Source organism: Lissotriton vulgaris, chromosome 10 (genome assembly GCF_964263255.1).
Source record: "Lissotriton vulgaris chromosome 10, aLisVul1.2, whole genome shotgun sequence".
Classification (NCBI taxonomy): Eukaryota; Metazoa; Chordata; class Amphibia; order Caudata; family Salamandridae; genus Lissotriton; species Lissotriton vulgaris.
The window spans coordinates 266320617-266335996 of record NC_141698.1 but is presented as its reverse complement, the minus strand read 5'-3'; the positions used below and the strand labels follow the sequence as shown (position 1 = coordinate 266335996).

At 43.6% G+C, this 15380-nt stretch overlaps 1 protein-coding gene across 8 annotated transcripts in view; it reads left to right on the top strand.

The window, feature by feature from the left end:
* LOC147685095 (uncharacterized) overlaps positions 1 to 15380 on the top strand; it is a 402851-nt gene that overhangs the window by 156835 nt on the left and 230636 nt on the right. For 2 of the 8 annotated variants that reach the window (XM_086940984.1, XM_086940982.1), the window contains one exon: positions 3184 to 3887. The exons of 5 other annotated variants lie outside the window; for them this stretch is intronic. In XM_086940984.1, coding sequence (XP_086797110.1) covers positions 3184 to 3345 — 162 coding nt within the window. In that variant the 3' untranslated portion in view covers positions 3346 to 3887. Of the gene's footprint in view, positions 1 to 3183; positions 3888 to 4104; positions 4326 to 15380 lie in introns of those variants that run through there. One more of the 8 variants, XM_086940985.1, reaches the window with a different exon arrangement.

The window sequence follows — 15380 nt, the reverse complement described above, 5'->3', positions numbered from 1 at the left end:
TGTACCATTACAAGGTGCTGCTGGAAGGGAATGGATTTACATATTGTGAATGTATACGGTCCAAACTTTGATAATCCTGAGATTTTTACTACACTAGCCTATAGAGTAAGAGGTAAAGACGATGTTATTCGGCTGTGGGGCGGCAATTTCAACCTTGTTAGAGACCCCAAGGTAGATAGATCAGGGTTTCCTGTGAGAGACATTACAGCTGCAGCCGGAGAAGTTGTCTGTTTGATAGTTCGGTTTGATATGAGAGACGTGTGGTGTTTGAAACACCCAAGCCTGGGAGGCTACACACACTACTCAGCATATCATAACTTACACACAAGTGTAGACTATTGGTTTGCGTCTGGCTCCCTGTGCGATGGTGTTCATTCGTGCCATGTCCTCCCACGAACACTTTCGGATCATTCACCGATCCTATTGATATTGGACTCCCCTAGCAAGCGTATACCCCCACTCACTTGATGCTTTCCCCCCTACTCGCTACTGGTGCTGTATTCAAAGAAGAACAAGCAGAAGCAAATGAGACCTTTTTTTATAAGAAGAATGTGGGCTCTGTTGATGACTATCAAGTCGTCTGGGAAGCTTTTAAAGTCTATATCATGGGTATCACCATATCTAAGCACTCGGGGGTTCTCCGCTCTATACCTAATCGCCTGATGACTTAGAGGGAAAAATCAAAACTCTTGAGCATAGCCTGCTGCTCGATGCGGATAGTTTGGTTAGGGAGAAACTTGAAGAGTTGCTGGTAGAGTATAATACAGCGGCTGACGATGAAATGAAACATCTTGGTAAATATGCCACTGCTAGGGCATATGGGGAGGGTAAGAGACCGGGGACAGTTTTAGCATAATTACTTAAGAAACGTAGGGAGGTGCAGCACACGGTGGTGGTTCGGTCTGTAGAAGGTGAGCTATTGACTGAGAGCACAGAAATCACAGATTTCAGCAATACTATACTGCTCTATATGCCTCCAGAAACCATGCCACGGAAGAAGAGATCCTGGATTATTTGACGCACATACAGCTCCCATGGCTATCCAATACACATAGAGAATTCCTTATGAGACCCATAGAGAGAGACAAAATCATTCTTGCTTTTACTAGTATGAGGGCAGGGAGTGCTCCGGGGTCCGATGGACTCACGGTTACATTCTACAGGGCATTCATAGATTTACTGCTACCGCAACTGACTACGCTATTTGATGATATGTGTGTTACGGGACAGATTCCACCCTCCATTTCTGAGGCTGTGATAGTTGCTCTCCTTAAACCTGGAAAGCCCTCGAAGGACTGTGCATCGTATTGCCCCTTTTCCCTCCTTAATGTAGACAAGAAGATCTTTGCAAAGATTCTAGCTAATCGATTGGTCCCTTCAGTCCCACTCCTAGTTGCTCCGGAACAAGCGGGGTTTGTTCCCGGCCAAAATTTAACATATAACTTACAAGCGGTTTTTGGTACCCTGCAACACATCAATCCAAAGACACCGGCTGTGGCGCTATTCCTAGATATAGAAAAGGCATTTGATTCAGTACAGTGGTTATTCATGACACAAGTGCTAACTAGGATGGGAGTTAGCCAGTTTTTTTTACAATTGTTGGGCACACTCTACAGCAAATCCACGGCCCGTATAAAAATAGGCAACATGGTGACTGATTCCGTTAGCATTACACGAGGCACAAGACAGGGCTGTCCATTGTCGCCGCTGCTTTACGTTTTAGTTGCGGAACCCCTAACCTGTGCACTAGGGGAATACCATCAGAATCAGGTATATGCTTCCCGCATTATAAAATCATAGTATCCACATATGCTGATGATACACTCCTGTACATAAGACACCCGATAATCTAATCTATCAGCAGTCTTACGGAAGGTGGTGCGCTTTGTTGGCCTCTCAGGGCTAAATGTTAATTGGCCGAAGTCCATTATCGTTCCTCTTACTCCGAGCACCCCCCAATTTGAACTGGATCATCCACTGCTGTGGACCACGAATGCTGTGTGATACTTGGGAATTAAAGTACACACAGACTCCGACATAGTATTCAGGGAGAATTGTGGGACTGCCTTTAGCAAGTTCGAAGACGACATAGAGAAGTGGATAAAGCTACCGCTTTCCTTTCTTGGCAGAATATCCATCATGAAAATGGTAGTGCTCCCACGACTACTGTTTTTATTTACCAATATACCCATGATTCTTCCGTGAGTCTTTTTTGACTGCCTTACTTCACTTATGGTTCGATTGGCGTGGGCAGGTAAACAGCCGCGGGTAAAGTGGCAGATATTGATATTACCAGGCATGGTGTAAATCACAACAGACTTCCAATTAAAATGATCTACTCTAACATTTATAAAAGCAAACAATGACCTAGTTCTAACTAATGGAGGTTAACTTGCTCCTGCAATGAGAAGGAAAACCTGCCACTCCGATCTGCAACACTCTACCATACACTGTGTTCTCACAAAATATTTGATTTGCAATGTTAAAACTGAGAAGTTCCACGTTATAGTTAATGTAGTGTGGTTACCGAGTTAAATACACTATTTATGAAGGTGCGCAAGTTATTATACTTGGAAGTTGCCGCGTAGATAATACATTAAATGCATTAGTGTAAGTTTAGAAATTTAGATTTTTCTGTACTTTAACTTTTGTTGTTGCTAAAGAATACATAAAGTTGTCAGGGTCCGACTGGCTACCGGACTTTCCTTAATGAACAATGCAAAACAAATGTTTTAAAAAGTATGCTTTGAAGCGGGTTGTTTTGCATTGTTTATTTGGAAGCGCCTGCAGCTCCCCAGCAATAAAATCGGCCCCTCCGCAGTGAACCAGGACCCCACCCTGCCACCCCAGCAAAAAACACCCGGGTGCCAGTCCTGCCCAGAAAGTTGTACATTTAAAGGTTTGCGTAAATTATGAATTTAAGTTAGTTATAACATACACATTTTTAATGTTTGTATATTTTAAGTTTGGTTTACATAGAAAGAAAATATCTTTCTATAAGTTTATATTTATGTATCTGTGCCTCTATCAACTGTGTATCTTTTATTCTATGTCTCTATTCCTGTATGTATTAGTATATTTGTTTACCTCTGTATAGCTCAATCAGTGCTGGGTATCTGCCTTCAGATCCATGTATTTGTGTATATCTCTGCCACCATCTATGCACAATGTTTTGTCTTACAGGTTTCAGTCACTATTTGGACAGAGGTAGTGGCCTCTAGTATGGAAGTGAACAGAACTGGTCTCTTGAGAAAGAGTTTGCATCCTAGTATGGACCGCTGCTCGCACTGCTGCCTTCTCAGCGTGGTTCAAAAAGTCAAACGTCTGGGTGCCAGTGACTCATAATAGTGAGAGGCCAGGTACAGGGGGACCAGCCTCTGATTCAGACAACAGGATCATCTCACAGGAGAATCTCTGGGCTAACGCACAGGTTGTGTAGAATGGCCAGGTGTCCAAATCCACTTACAAGACAAAGACCCTGATAACCTCAGGACGATTTTGATTGGACAGAAATAACATAAAGCTTTATATTGAGATTGTGTTTTTGATAATATGTTATATCAACTATATTCATTTACATTATGCATTGCAATGAAGTAGAAAATCATTCAATATGTATATTTTTATATAGCTCCATACAGCTCTGGTAGGAGCCAGGATGTACACAGGAAATTGCTAAAGCTGGTCTCCTTCCTCTTCATCTAGACGCATTCTGAACCAATAAGTTATTTAGCCTCTACGTCCCAATACTCAGAGTTTCTTACATTACACAATACATTCATTGTAATGTTTATTGTTATGTGTAAACCATGCTGATGCCCCTAATGTGTAGCAAGGCTATAGAAAACTGCTAAGTTAATAATTAAATAAATACATTCCAGCTTCTATGTACTGTCTTTGAATGTATGTGAATCTCCAATCTTATGTCTTTATCCTGCCTCTCGTTTTCTTTTTCTTTTTTGCAGCCTTGTTCTTAATACCCATTCTGTTTCTACACTTGCCATCTCTCTTTTTCTTAGAGCCACTTCTAAGCACAGTTTTTTATGTGAATTTTCCACTGCTCTGCCTGTACTGGAAATGTGTTCTTTTCTTAATTTGTTTTAGGTATTTGATAAAGCGTGGACTTGGCTTCAGTGAGAAGCTGAGTGCTGCACATGGACCCTTTCCAATGCAGGAGGAGCATCTTGAACATGAGGAGCAGTGCATAAAACAGTACAGTGCCCGATATCCTGCAAAGAATACATTATAGGATCCCAAATTAGCGTGGCAATGCGGGTGGATCAGTACAGTACTAAACAACACATTAAATTGTATTTCTTACATTGTACTTGTTCTTAAGTTACACAGTTGCATGCCTTCACTTTTTCAGGCCCAGGGAGAGGGTGTAATCTGATCAAAATTATAAACATATATTTGAAGTGCCCAAGCCTGGGTTAGACAGCAATTTAACCCCTAGCCTGCTTCGTCCCACTATGTCCTGTAGACCACTCTATGACAGAATTAGAATATAATTATAATTAATTATACGAAGAAGGTATCGGAGATGGTCAACTTTAAATTCATCTGTAGACGTTGACAAAATAAGATTATGACTGTAACAAGGTTAATTAGAAGGGACACAAACTAGTATTGATAGTGTCTTTGTTTTTATTTGGCACCTTGTAAGATTTATATTGTGGTTTTAATGAAACAATAGAACTTAAGGTAAAGAAAACTCAAATGGATTTTTGTTATTCCAGAAAATTCCTTCTCTCATCTTGAGTCTCCCTGGGTCCTAGATACAGTAAGAATGTGTCTTTGTCATTATTTCCCAGGTATGTGTGCCTATGTCATACAACATTACAGTGGTCCTCTTCTGTTGGCTGGCATCTTCCTTCTTGCGCTTGTCTTCTTTGACCTTTTTCTTTTGTGGCCGGTTCTGGTGGTGACGTCATGGCACAGGATCCTTCACTGACTTGCATGCTAGTGACGCGACCTTCGACCTCCCAATGAAATCTGCGGTATATATGTGGAAGTGCCGCTGTCTCCTGCGGAGCTCCTGTCACAATGATATAAAGCTTGCAGTATACATTTATATTCTGGCGTTCTAGCTCTTACGTTGAAGGCTTTCTCTACATGCCTCAGAAATAATCTATATTTGATTAACTTTCTTTCAAAGTCTGAAATTATTTTTTTAGAAAAGAAGCATATGAAAAAACTGTTTGGTTTAAGATGACTGTACTAAGGTGTATCAAAGTTATATTATAGAAGGGCCACAATTGTGAACAGAAAATCGATAGACAGAAAATCAATGAGGTAAGTGAAAAGGGGCTATTCTTAACTCCACATCTACGTACCTTGAAGATATGTATATCACCAAGGAACAGAGATTTGGAGTTAGGTATAGAAAATCTATACATATTTACCTTTCCATATTTTGTCGCTCAAATATTCTGTTCAAGGGGCGTGCTGGAGTAGAATCGACCAATGTAGGCCGCGAGCAGGTACCAAAAGACCTGCTCGTAACCGTGCAGTCTCGTAAATATGGGTGGGATTTAGTTGCGTTGCCCCTGAAGCGTGTTACTGCTTCCGCGTCAGCGCCCGCCTGGCCCAATTGCCGCTGACCTCCACATTGGGAGCTGGGGTGACCACGCCCTGGTCCCATCTGGGTCCCCTTGCTCCCCACCACATTGCCGGCTCTCCCAAGGGGGAGAGCCTCTGTTAATATTGTACTTCAAGCGGCAGCAAATCATTTCCCCAGAGGCGTGTATGGAGGGAATCTAGAAGTCAGTGAGTTAAACATTTCACCATAATCAACCCACATTTACTCAAGTGTCTCCCAACTACATCTAAACTCATATTTTCTAAGCATAAGTGCTTTCCTGTGATTGTACTACTGAATATCAACACCAACAATATTGTGGTACAAGAATATTGAGGTACAAAATATCGAAAGGTAAGTAAGTGTGTTTTTGGCGAATACAGATTTACTATTCCTAACTCCACATCTACGTACCTTGAAGAGATATGTACTTCGTAGGTACATATATGTGGAGTTGGTTATAGAAAATCTAGGCTCACGTACCTTTTTACATATTATTTTTGATATTCTGTCCTGGATATTGTGTCCCATTAATATTGTGGCTTCGATATTCAGGTAGCACACCTATTCATGCATAGAGAACTTACTAGTAAGGAGAAGGGTGGGTGATGAAAAGGTACACCTTACATAGCAGAGGTATCGCTAAGGAAATACAAATGTTAGTAGGACAAGCCGGTCTAGGACACATTTATCTTACATTTTCAAGCCTCAAAGAGCAGGTATTGTTATAAACAGGACCATCGTGATAAGTATAGATACAGATGCTTCCACGCAAGCCACTGAATGGCTGCCACAGGGGCAAGTAAGTTCCTTCCTGCAACCAAGAAAGTGACAAAATCGAAAGAGTGCTCTTAAATCAGTATACATTATCACTAAAATCTTGGAAGTATTCCTGGTTTGTACAGGCACCAAATGCAGCTGTCTCAGCTCTGAACTTAGGTGAGATCTTTGAGAGATCTCAGTGACAATATGTGATTCCAGATTCTAGATGACCTGCAAACTGTACTACAAAACTGCAGGCAGGCCAGCATAAAGGTAGCAGCAATAATCCATTATGGCACCAACAAATGCATAGGCCACAGCTGCCAGATGATCTTGGGAGAAAAAGATTGATCTGACAAATTAGATTCCTGTAGTGTGAACCCACACTGACCCCCACATTCTCATGTGATTTTAAGAACATACAGACACCCAGGTCTATGTTCAAGGCTTGACTGACAGGGTAGGCAGAATGTTGAAGAATAGCATCTTGCAATTTACTCATAAATAGGTACATTGTCTGTGTATTTTGGGTAAATTAACAATTTTCCTCCTAACATAAGTTTATGAATTTCATAAGCAACACAAACTCAGTCCTCAAATACCAGATTTTTCTTTGTAACAATCATATACATTAGTTTTGAAATATCAATTAATCATTTTATGAAGAAACATACTTTTACTCACAAATTAGCTTAACATTTTCAGTAAATGCACTAATTGTTTTCCAAAGTATTATTCTGTCATTTTTAGTAAAGACATATATCCCAGGTATTGCCATCCTATGGCAGACAATGCTTTAATCCCTCAAGTGCCATATTCCAGATAGTGCAATCATGTAAAAGATGGGAAACATCCTTTACAACGCAACCATTACATCGCACTACACTTACAAGGCATCATTACATCGCAACATCCTTTACAATGCATGTCACTACAACGTAGGCATTACAACGCATACCATTACAATGCATACCATTACAACGCATAGTACCCCTACACTATCCAAAACCCTACTGTTGCACCCCCTGGAGTTAGAATAGTAATTTTTACCCCTATACTATCCAATACTTACCTGAATGCAATGTAATGGTATGCGTTGTAATGGTATGCATTGTAAAGGTATAATGCGATGTAATGGAATGCGTTGTACAGGTAGTTTAGAAAATTCAATGTAGTGTCATGCGATGTAATGGAGTGCATTGTAAAGGATGTTACGATGTAAAAACTGCGTTGTAAAGGCATGCATTGTAAATGTATGCGTTGTAACGTCATACATTCATAAAATATCGTGTTTATCATATGGCAAACAGTGTCATGTGTAAATGTATGCTGAAGCACATTTACTTAGGTTCTATGCTTCCACAACCTCAACCTTGGATCATGGACTTCCAGAGGTCAGTTCGATATTTCATAATCTTGAAGCCATGGTAGTTGAGAAGGTGCATGGTTGTGGAACACAGGTCCCAAGACAGCACACAGTGGGTGCCAATTTTCGCATCTTTCTGGCCATGCTGCATTGGTCTTTACGTACTGTGCAGAGAACTTTGAACTTGCTCTCTGTTCCCACAGGGAGCCAGTAGAGTGCTTCTTTCTGGACTGGTTTTTGGTGGTCACACTTTGTTGACTAAAACATTTCCTCCACCTTTTTTTGGATAAATCAATGTTATTGATTTTTCCGAGTTAAACATAAACAGTGAAGTGCAACCAATATTACACAATCTAAGAGAATTGCACCATAAGTCCATAATAGACCCATCATCTGACCCATATTGTCTGAAACCATTGCTGCCAGCCTTTCACGTCGTAGACAGGTTCCTTGCGTTTTCTGCCACCTTTTAACACATTTCTTTGCGAGCTCCTGTCGCAATATTGATGGAATATTGTAAGCATTCTTTGACTAATTCAGCAGCTGGTTTGAAGAAATGAGAAGAGTTTCTATAAGGGAGGATAGCGGTAAATTTTTATCCTTCACCACTGTTCTGATTTCCAGAGGGGATGAATGAACTGTGTTGAATTGTACTGCTAAATTCCTGATCTTCAAGAGTACAGAGAACGGTATTTCCAGGTTTGGAGGGAAGACAAAAAGCAGCGACTTATCATTTGATTTTCCCACATCCAGAATCTCAGTGTTGTATCTGTTCATGCAAAAGAGCTCTCACACATATGGCCTAGACATGTGGTGGTGTTGGTCTTGATCCTTGCCTTCATTTCCAAACAGAAGTGAATTCGTGTAATGTTTGCATGCATCTAGAGATACCCTTACAACAGTACAAGAAGCAGCACCAGATGACATTGTGTCACTTTAAAGGGCAATTCTTGCATATGCACTTTATTTTTTGATAATGCCAAAGAAAAAGACATGAATTGGAGGATCCGGATAATAATGCCACCTTGCACTTTTTTGCGGCTATCGTTTTTAATAAGGAAATAGTCAGCAATGCTACCCCATTTTAATGTGATTTTTGACCATGTATGTAATTATGTGTGTACTTTTAGGGATAATTGTAGAAAGGTGGATACCTGACTATGGTCACCCCAGATTTTTTGCCTTGTGTTTAGCTGGTTTTCGACTTAGTTGGCCTGGGATCCTGCTATTCAGGGCCCCAGGCTATCTGCCCTCTCTTTAAAATAGACTCCATGTACCCTAGGTGCATAACTAATTGGCTTGGGTCACCTTATCAGCCCCTGTACAGTGCACTATAGGTGCCCAGGGCATAGGTGCATCCAAGACCTACCAGGGGCTGCAGCATATCTTTTGCCACCCCTGGCTGGATATCCAAACTGACACAACTGGCTGATCACTCAGCTGGGGCAAGGTCATGTAATCACCCCTTGCTTGGATATAGTATACCTATATCTACACTTATATCTGGACACATATGTACCTATAAGTCACTCCTATGGCAGGCCTTAACAATCCTGGAGGCAGAGTGCTTGGTTTTATGTGAAATGGTGCTCTAGCATGAGCTGAGCCTGTCTGCAGCTGTCGGGACCAACTCCCTTAACTGTTCCGGGATATTGCCATACCATATACTCTTAAGTGCATTATAATCCTCGCGGTTATGTGCTAACTTTGGTTTGAATTTATCAAAACATGTCGTGTAAGGTGTCATACGCTTTGGAATACTACCCCCTCGCCAGTCCTGGCAACGGGGGTAGCATTCCACCCTTCTAAAAGGAGAAGACATGTTACTTTGCTAAAACACAGTTAATTCTAACCAGAGCCTCAGCATCACAAAATGGATGCTGCTGCCACAGACACGAGTCTGACCTCCTACTGCTGACCGAAACTTGGCAGGGGAGGCCTGGACAAAAGGTTTCCTGTCACGAGGAGGTGCTACACCTCCCCAGACAGGAGATAGTGGATTGGGGCAGGGTGGGTTGAATGAAACTAGACACTGCCTGGGGAGCACAAGGCTTCCCTTGCATAAACCAGTCAAACCGGTTCTGGGGCACACCAGCCCCCGTCCTGGTGCGAAACTGGACAAAGGGAAAGGGGTGTAACCACCCCTCTCCCTGGTCCCACCCATAGGAGGGACCTTACAGGTGATCCAGCCCACAGATTTGGAATAAGAGTGGGAGCAATGCCAGCGCAAATCGGATTATCCTGACTGAAACTTTGATACAGAACTCTGGACCCTTCGACATCCCACTCGACAGGGAAGACTGAAGAATCTCCCTTGTGGTCAAGGAGTGACCACCCTGTGCAAACAGGCACCATCCAGCGCCTCACCATTTGCTTTGTTGCAGTTCCTGCCAGAACTCGAGCAACAGAGATCAACAAGGCCCAGCTTTCCCGCCTTCCAACAGCCCGATCCACAGTCCCAGCTAATCTGAGACCCGTGGAGGCGACCTGAAGCGTGGTGCCAGCCATCTTGGAAAAACCACAAAGTGCTGACCGTGCAGCTCCCGAGGATCCCTTGACACTGTGCATTCGAGTTTGAGAAGCCCTAGCCCCGAGCAACTTTTGCACCAAAGCTCACCCCTCCACACTCACTGAGTGATGTGTGGGGCCCTTTTGCATCTTTCTGCTCGACGCATTGGTCTGGTCGCTTGCCCGTTGGCTAGCGGCCCCAGTACCAACAAACCTTTGAATTTACACTGCTAGTCGAGTTGCTCCAGACTTTCCCTCGCTCCCTTGAAAAGGAGCACCCGCTCTGACCTTGCTGGTCCGAGTAAAAAGCGATCTTCGAATCCTGCGTGGGTTGCCTTTGCCAAGGGTTGTTAGCTCCAATCCGAAAGCCGACACCGCCGACAGTGAGAGCCTTTATGGGACAGCTTGTGATCCACTCCTGGACATCCTTGGTGCCCCAGAGTCCACATGGCAGCGGAGACAAGCTTCACGACAACCACCTGATTGCGCCCGACATTGCCTGGTTCCTTCCTGGTTCCACCCTGGTCACCGCTGAGTGACCCAGACTCTTTCCCCTCTGCTTTCAGGTACTCTACATCTTCAATCCACCCTTGGATCCAACCGGACTCTTCTCTCCTGGACGCCTGCAGCATCTTCATCTCCAGGCACCATCAGACTGCGTGACGAAACCTGAAACACTTTGGCACCTATGCACCCGCTTCCTGTGGGTGAGGTAACTTGTGAACGCCAGTGTTCCTGCACTGGTATACACCTCTAGTGTCTAAGTCTAAAGTTTGGTAATTCTAGTCCAGTCGGAAGACTCCTAAAACAGTAACTTTGTAACTTTTACGCACCATTGACTTTGCATTGGTGCATGCGTGTGCTTTAAGCGCTGCACCCGGTTCCCGCGGGCTTTTCCCGACTTCACTATTGCTAGTCCCAAATAGCCCCAGCGATTCCCAAGGCCTCAGGCCTTACCACTGTTCGAGTAGTGATACTTATACCACTATTTTAGTATATGGTTTGAGTAGCCCCTGGGCCTCATCCATAATTGTGCAACTTTCATATGTTATACTGTTCTTTTGTTTAAACGCTTGTGCTTCTAGACTCATAAAGAGTATAGAGGATTATTCTGAGAATAAATACATATATTTTTATAATATATAACTTGTGGGGTGTCCTTTCATTTGATATTACAGGATTGTGATTGGTAAAACAGCTGGCTTCACATGTCCTCTTGAGTTTAGCCTGAAGGCTGCTTAGTCCATGCTACCCCTAGGATAGCTTGTCTATAAGGTTGACTTACAACCACCACCATAAGGGATTGTTTGGACTGATACAAGGTGCCCACAGAATTGTGGACATCATATACCAGGCCAACTTCTCACAATAATGTAATATCCGAATAAAGATTATTGACTTGACTGACTTGACTTGACTTGACATGTTGTTTTGGAACAGCATGCACACAAATGAAGTGCTTCTGGAAGAAAGCCAAAGAGAATCTAAAAGCAAGCCAGGAGGTCATGAAACAGTGGTATGATATGAAGGCCACTCTGGTTGAGTTTCAACCTCGCCAATAAGTGTAGGTGATAGAGCCTGTAGGCCCAGGGTCCTCTAAGAATGCTGGTCTGGGCTCAATGAGGTCAAAGAGCGCAAGAGTGAGATCACCTACCCAGTGTACCTCAATACTCCCAGGTATCCATTAAGGGCATATCAATCACCTCGAACCCCACTTCAAGAGGTTCAAGGTAACCATGCTCCTGGTCACACATGAAGGATGAGGAGAGTGAACCTATCCCCGACCCCCTTTTTTCTAAGGGGCAGGATGGGCCAGTGGAGGTTGTCAGCCTCTCCCCTACACTGATCCTAGAACAACAGAGAGACTGCTGCCAGTTGTTGAGGCAGTATGCCTCCATATTCTCCCTTACCCCAGGACTCACTACAATGTGCACCCATAGTGTTACTGGAGATAGCTTGGCAGTGAAATCTACAGGCTGTGTGATAAGGTGAGAGCCAGCATTAAGGAGGAGGTCTCTAAAATGCTAGAGTTAGGAGTTATTGAGCCCTCAAACAGCCAATGGTCCAACTCATTGGTGCTGGTCCCCAAGGCTGCTCCTCCAGGTGCCACCCTAGAACTTAAGTTCTATGTGGATTACTGGGGGCTCAGTGCAATCCCCAAGACTGATGCGCACCCCATCCCCAGAGCTGATGAGCTCATACACCGGTTAGGATCTGTCAAGTTCCTCAGCATGCTTGACTTAACATGTGAGAACTGGCAGATTTCCTAAACTGAGGAGGCCGAAGGTAGTTCTGCATTCTCTACCCCATAATGGCACTTCCAGTTCCAGGTAATGCCCTTTGGGTTAAAGAACGCTCCTGCCACCTTCCAGAAAGGCCCTCCTTCCAATGTATGACTGTTCAGTCCTTCCTTTCCTAAGCAACACCCCTGTTACATTGTCAGTTCTTCCAGTCATCATGTGAGGCTAGAATCATGGGCAGTTACTGGCTCCAGTCTTCAATCTGATTCTGGGAAGGTTTGTTGGTAACTGAGGAGCACGTCATAAGAATCCCCATGCCTGAAGTGGCAGAGGATAATAATGATTGATGTCTGTTACACTTGTGCCCCTATTCCTATTCCGCTTCTTTCTCAGACATTTCTCAGCTTGGAGTAGTTGTAGGATAAGTAGTAGTGTCTGTTACTTGTTCTACTCAAGGCACCAGTGGACCCAAAGGTCACTTTGTGTATTTTTAATCAATATATTTTTTTTTAAGTTTGCCTGGTTTGGGTACATCACATGGCAACAGGAACCTACCATAGAGTTCAGTTAACATACTTTTTTAATCAATCCAGGTTTGATCGGGCGGAATGACAATAAGGTATTCACTAAAAGAAAAGAAAAACATATATGTTAACACATTACATAGACCACCATTTGTTATTCAAAGTGAAACTAAGAGATAGGTGTTAGGGAACTAGAAGTAGATACTTGCCTCTTGACTTGAATGAAGAGACTTTGTTGAAAAGTGACCATGGTTTGTATAGCAAAGTACAGGAGTTGTAATTGAGCATAAGGTCTCATTTGGGTCTGATGGCAATCCCTTAGAGATTACCATGGTTCAAAACTCTTGATGAGAGGATGCAGAAGGTTATCTGGTGCATAGATGATGAGGGGAATTAATCTTTTAAGTTCCTCATTACAAGGGACCCATTACATTCCGGTAGGTGCAGTAAATCCTATGGGTGCATAAACCAGAATAATATGTTTTGCGGCTAACACTGCACCCTCACAATTTTCCTTAGGTTCATATCAGTCAAACCTGCTGAAATTTATTGGGGTAAAAATACCCATTAATTACTGTGGCATGCAGGTTTTGGTCTGATTAATACCAAAATCTACATGCTTACCCAAAACCTTGTAACAGACACTATTTATTGCATCTGATACATTTTGTTCCCAAAGGAGTTGAAAAATAGTGCACCAAACAGGATGACTCACTAATGGGGCCAAAATAGATCCAGTAAAATAGTGTATCCACTAATGTTCAATGCACGGTTACTTACCTGTAATATTTATTACTCCGAGTCATGTCTTCCTCGTCACAACCCTTATGTATGAGTTTATCTCCATTCATGCAGAACCTAATCACCAAACTTGACTTTTCCTTCCCAATCTAAGATGGTCCCCATAACAAAGGGTATTAATACATCACTTCGTGGGAAGGACTTCCTGAAATAACAAAGCTTAGAAAGAAATCAGTTGAACAACAAGGAGAACTCAGGACTGTGAAGAGGAAAACAAGGACTCAGAGTGATGTATATTACTGGTTAGTAACCGAGCATTGCCTCCTTGTGCGTCTTTCTCTCACATTACTTATATATGAGTATGGACCCAAGCCAAAAACTGATTTCAACAAACAGCACAAGAGAAGCAAAAACAACTGAAGGCAGGGCAAAGACCAAAACACAGGACACTGCTAGAGGATTCACCAACCCAAAACAGCAGACCCTAAAGCAGAAACCCAATGCCCCCGATGGCAAAGGGCCATGGATCATGAAAGGACGAGGCAGAGCCCAAATGCCAGCAAAGCAAAGATCCCGAAAGGAGGCACTCTGAAAGACGCCCAGAAGGCAGAATCACTCCAGTCCATCCCTCCCCCCCCCCCCCCCCCCCCACACCCCCCACTCCCGGAAGAAAACTGCTACAGGGGTGCCAGGGACTGAAAAAAGAAAGGGAAAACCAACCCACATCAATAGGATCAAGGAGAGAGAGGGTGTGAGCCCCTCACCACCAGACAATGAGACAAATAAAGCATCTGAGCTGCAAAAGAAAGTAGAGCAAAGCAAAGAAATTGATATGGCACGATGGACACCCAGAAACGGAAAACACCCCCAGTGCCAGACACAGGAGGAGGACCAAAGGCAGTCAAGACAACCTCTGAAGGCAAAGGGAAAGAGGAAAACACCTTGTCCAGAAACCAACTGAAGGAACGAAGGGGAGCACTAAGCTCCAAGCACCCTCACTTGGCACCTCGAAAAAACAGCCACCAGAAACACAACAGACGCAGAAGGAAAACCACAAGCCAGGTGACCACCAAGGTCAAAAGGAGCAAGCTACAAACCGAGCCAATCCAGAGGCCCCACAACAAGGCACCATGAAGAAAACAAACGGATGTCAGAAAGAGCAAGGCCACATCCCAGATAGAACACCCTTCCCCCCGAAAAGCTTGAAAAGCCGTCTCCTGGCTACAGGGAGCAGACACAGCCAAATCAAGTGGGAAACCGCCTGAAGGAACTCCAACACTTCCATAGGAGCACAAGAAGAAGTTGATAACCCCCATCAGGAGACCAGAGAGAAAACTTCCACTAAAGGATGGCCAAGAGCTGCAAGGTCAGTCGGCAGCCGTGACTGCAGGACCAGAGCTGGAATAACCAACAAACACCCTTGCACCAAGAGTGTCTGCCACACAAGCCTCATACTGCAAAATTCAACCTGTTAAGCATGTCCAAAGGAAGAAGAAGCAGATGCTGCAGTGATGGAGGAAGTGGCAACCGTCAATGTGGCTGCACCAACAAATGGGATGCAAGGGAACCAAGGGCACCTTGACCCAACTGGGGAAATCCACAGAATCACCGCCAGGTCCCGTGCCACCATCTGAACCATCCGGGGGAGAAGAGGAATG